The sequence below is a fragment of the Terrapene carolina genome, unplaced genomic scaffold, assembly GCF_002925995.2.
Source record: "Terrapene carolina triunguis isolate 2854851 unplaced genomic scaffold, T_m_triunguis-2.0 Scaffold42, whole genome shotgun sequence".
Lineage (NCBI taxonomy): Eukaryota > Metazoa > Chordata > Testudines > Emydidae > Terrapene > Terrapene triunguis.
Window position 1 is genome coordinate 75,245,201 of NW_020664393.1, and position 4,775 is coordinate 75,249,975.

The 4,775-nt window shown below is 41.8% G+C and overlaps 1 protein-coding gene across 1 annotated transcript; it reads left to right on the forward strand.

The window, feature by feature from the left end:
• The first annotated feature begins 1,860 nt into the window (after nt 1–1,860).
• On the forward strand, nt 1,861–4,775 carry LOC112110388 (interleukin-17F-like). The gene is made up of 3 exons (XM_029911886.1): nt 1,861–1,871; nt 3,763–4,074; nt 4,538–4,775. The coding sequence occupies exons 1-3, from the start codon at nt 1,861–1,863 to the stop codon at nt 4,773–4,775; spliced, it is 561 nt and encodes a 186-aa protein (XP_029767746.1).

Consider the following 4,775-nt stretch of genomic DNA (forward strand, 5'->3'; position numbering starts at 1 on the left):
TACCCTGGTGATGGGGTGCATTACCAATGGGCATCAGACAGAAGACTGACAGGTAGAATTGACTCAGTGGCGTCGTAGATGTACATGATATCCTCAGTCCAATTATAATTCTTTGCCCAACATACTGTCCATCAGTAAAAAGAACAGGAGTACTTGTGGCACCTTAGAGACTAACAAATTTATTTGAGCATAAGCTTTCGTGGGCTACAGCCCACTTCATCGGATGCATAGAATGGAACACACAGACAGAAGCTATTTATACATACAGAGAACATGAAAAGGTGTTCCATTCTATGCATCCGATGAAGGGGGCTGTAGCCCACGAAAGCTTATGCTCAAATAAATTTGTAAGTCTCTAAGGTGCCACAAGTACTCCTGTTCTTTTTGCGGATACAGACTAACATGGCTGCTACTCTAAAACCTGTCCATCAGTGTGTTGGCATATGGCCTAGGAAGTACTAATGCTCAATGCGTTCAGCTCCCATTGAAGGTAGAAGGAGCTGACGGAGATCAGCATCTCAGCTGAGCACCGTGCAGCTTCAGGCTTGTAGTACTTCCTAAGGTTTACATCCTGCCATTGTTCCACGTGCAATAACTTCCTTCCCACACCATCAGACATTGCTTCGAGTGCAAACAAGGTTCCACCATCCTTGTCTATTCTGGGACACTCTTTGTGTGTCCTCTGTGTTGTTAAATCCCATATGGTTTCCCTCTCTTAATGGTCTCCAAAGGAGGGATTCCTTCTGCCGGCCCCTTTCGGTCAGGTCAATGAGTCTAGAGTGAAAAATCAACTAGAAGACAAGGCCCTGAATAATGAACCAATCTGCTCTTTGTACCAGTGTGTGATGACTCTTCTCCCATCTGTGAACAGGCTGCCTTAAGGGAAAGATTAGAAGCATGGAAAAATTCTTGCATGAAGAGCAGCTGAAAGGAGAAGGATTGTTGACCTTAGGGAGCAGGGGAACAAGAGGGAACCATTTCAGTTGAGGGGATCCAGCGATGGAACAGACTTCCAGAGGAGGTCAGACAAATCCAGAGTCTGGCTTTAGGAAACACTGCAAAATCCTCCCCTTCGAAAAAAGGCCTTTTCATCATAAAAATGACACAGATGGCCCCTTTTAACTTAAACTCCTACCACCCAACATGAGCTCAAGTAGCGACTTCACTATTGCCATTGATTTTAAATAGCAAGTGTTCAGATACTACGGTGAGAGATAGATAGATAGATAGATAGATTCATAGGACTGGAAGGGAACTTGAGATCATCTAGTCCAGTCCCCTGCACTCATGGCAGGACTAAGTATTATCTTCCTTCCAGCATTACGATAGCCCATCTCATCTCTTCCTAGCCTCCCAACTGAGTTTAACTTGTTGGCACTCTGAATGACCCATCTTCCAGACAGAAAGAATAATGAATGGGATAGAGAAAGTAGATTGAGAATTTCTCTTCTCCCGCTCTCAGAATACAAGAGGCCATTCAATGACATGGAAGGCTGGTAAATTCAAAACGGGTAAAAGGAAGTAAGTTTTCACATTATGCATTATTAGTCTGTAGAACTCATTGCCATAATCTATAATTGAGGCCAAGATCTTAGCAGAATTGAAACAGAGACTGGGCATTGCTATAGGTAACAAGACCATCCTGAGTTATAAGAGTAAATGTTAAAAGAAACCAAGTGTTCGGGAAGGGATTTAAACCTTCGTGTGTCAGGGTATAAGCCGCCTCTAATAAATATTGGAAGACAGGAGGAAACTTTCCTTGGGGGGCAGGTTCTCCCCAAAATGTCCACTTCAGGGGGGTTGTACCTTCCCGTGAAACAGCTTGTGCTGGCCACTGTCAGAGACGGGCCGTTGGACTAGATGGACCATGGGTAGGATCCTGTCTGGCAATTCCTATATTCCTGTGACAGTACAGAGTCTATGATACATGTGGTGTTGCCAGGAAAGACCACAGAGTATCTCAACCTACATTTGATGAAATAACCACAGTTACCTGAATTCACTTAGCACCTAACCTTATTTCTGATCAATACAGCATAAGGATTTTGTGTCTGACTTCAATTTTGTTCCAGAAAGGGAGCAAATTATGCAAATATTCCAAACTGACACTAATTTACTACTTATGACAGGTTACACTCAAACTCCTCGAAATCAACCAGAGGTTTTTAAGGTTAACTGGTAGCAGTTTGTCAGTTACCACAATAACTTCATTTCCTGGAGTTCATCGAGTGGAAGTTTTATGTAAAGTTTTATATAAAGTTAAGTCACAGTCCAGAGCAAGAACCACAAATAAGGTTGGGAAAAACCAATTGCAATGGAATTCCAATGGAAACTAGGGCAGTGAGAGCAGAAGTCCTTATATAAAGCCCTGAAGTTCATGCACACAGACACGTTCAGTTGAAAATATCCTAGACGCTCATCAGACAACGTAAGAGAGTCTGCAATACGATGACTTTTACAAGGAGTGCTACATTGGTAAGTACCAGCTTTGTTAAATTTGATTGTAACCAATGTAACTTCTAATAGATATTTCTAGATAAACTGATCTACCTATTTTAAAAAATCAATTTAATCTAAATTGGGACCAGCAAATACTAAAACATATGGCTATTGCATAGCATCACGACAGGGCAGAGTAATGGTTATTAGCACCTTTACTATGCATTTTTGTACCTTAAAATGTTTACATTTCTTTTCACTGTCATTCTGAATTACTGGGTTTATAATGCTCGTTTTAAGGATAAATACAACTTTTTAGTGATTTTTCTTTTACAGTTGAGTTACCGGTTTGTACGGTCAACCTTAACTTAGTTTTTTGTTTGGGTATTTCCTTTTTTTCCTCCTTTAATTGTTAAAAATGTCATACATGAAAAATAAACAAGGAAACCACAGAGAATGCTACTGTGTGATATCACTAATCAATTGAAGATATACAATATCAATCCTAAATCTTTTCTTTTTTAAAAATGCTAATGTTTAGGATCAGAATCACTAGTATGCTGTGGCTGCTTTGTGCTGTTCTGGATTATTTGGAGATATTATTTTCCATACACAAAACTAGCACTAATTCAATATTAACTTTGAGAACTCAGGCACTCTAAAGTCAGGAAATGAAACAATACGGTTGAAAACTCAACCTTACTGTGTCTCCTTGAGCTTATTTCTTAGAGTCGAGTTCCTTTATGTGAAATTATTTGTTAAATTAGATTATTTATTATTTAATGCAACCTGGAATTTCTTATACTAGTAACTTACAGTAAAAGAACTTACGGTCTTCAGACTTTGTTTTCTGTTTAGTCTCAATCAGATCAACAGAACAAGCTAAGTTTGATGTTTCTACCTTCAGCCATTGACGAGTTATCTCTGCAAAAAATTTGGAGTCAGGGGGGCAAATTCTCTGCTTGTGTAAATGGTCAAAAGTCCACAGATGTTAATGGAGCTATTCTCATTTACATTAGCAGAGATTGGGCCTGGAAAGAGGATTCCTAGCTCCCAATCCTAAACACTAACCCACACTCTGCTGTATTTTTGCAAAGGTGTGTCTCTTCCTAGGAATTTACTTTTTTATATGTTAGACGTTTATAAGTGCATCCATCTCATAAAAATCATGAGAATTGCCATGGGTTCCTTTTAGACACAAAGGTTTCTGTGAATGAAGTCGAACTTTGTTCATCTCTGAACCTACCAACCACAAGCAGAGTTGGGCGTGCATGAGACCTCCAAGCCAAGAGTTGAATTTCAGGATATAACCTGTTGCTGAAGCTACACAGCCCATTCCTGCGTTCTGTGCTCTGCACTAACAAATCGTGATGTTTCTCTATTTCAGTTCCATTCACTGCTGTTAATGCTGATCCTGATGCTCCAGGCTAAGAATTCAGCCCATGGAAAGGCAGTACAACCTGGATTCAACACAGAGAGAGGCACTGATGAGAAAAAGAGTGATGACTGCCCGCCCCAAAAAGATGCCAGATTCCCTCTAAGTGTGAAAGTTGACATAAGCATCAGCAGCACAAAGCATGCTATCAAAGTGGGTCATGATGTCAGTAACCGGTCTATGTCTCCCTGGGATTACAGGTACAGTTCATGTCCCCATTGTCACTGCTCTTTTTTTCAGAGCCATTTCTGCTCTGGCATATCTGAGTGCAAATCCTGCCTCAGAAAGTCCAGCAAAATACCCCCAAAGGCTCAATCCTACACCATTTAAGTCAATGGGAGTTTTGCCAATGATGTTAGTGGGACACTAGGCTTTGAGAACATTGGGCCTAATACTGAAGTCTTCATCCAGTTGTAATCAATCCCTATTCAGGCAAAAACTCCCATTGAAACTAGTCAGACCCATGCTCATTGCAGGAGCTCAGACGTTGACCCAGCACAAGCTGACTCTATGAGTCATGGGAAAGGTGCATCTCGAGGAGGCATTTGCAAACGGTGGTTGGGTGATGAGCAAGAATTAGCTGAGGAGAAAGCCCTGCTGATTCAGGGCAGTGGCCAGGCTTCCACTTTGACCAATTCATTCTCTTTGTGTCTTGCTTCACAGCATTAACGAAGATCCCAACCGGTTCCCCCAAGTGATCGCTCAGGCCAAGTGCCGCCATTACAGCTGTGTGGACTCCACCGGACAGGAGGACTACAGCATGAACTCCATCCCCATCCAACACGAGATCCTTGTTCTCCAACGGGAGCAGAGAGGCTGCCAGCACACTTACCGGCTGGAGAAACAGCTGGTCACTGTGGGCTGTACCTGTGCCAGGCCCATCATCCACTACCTGCAGTAA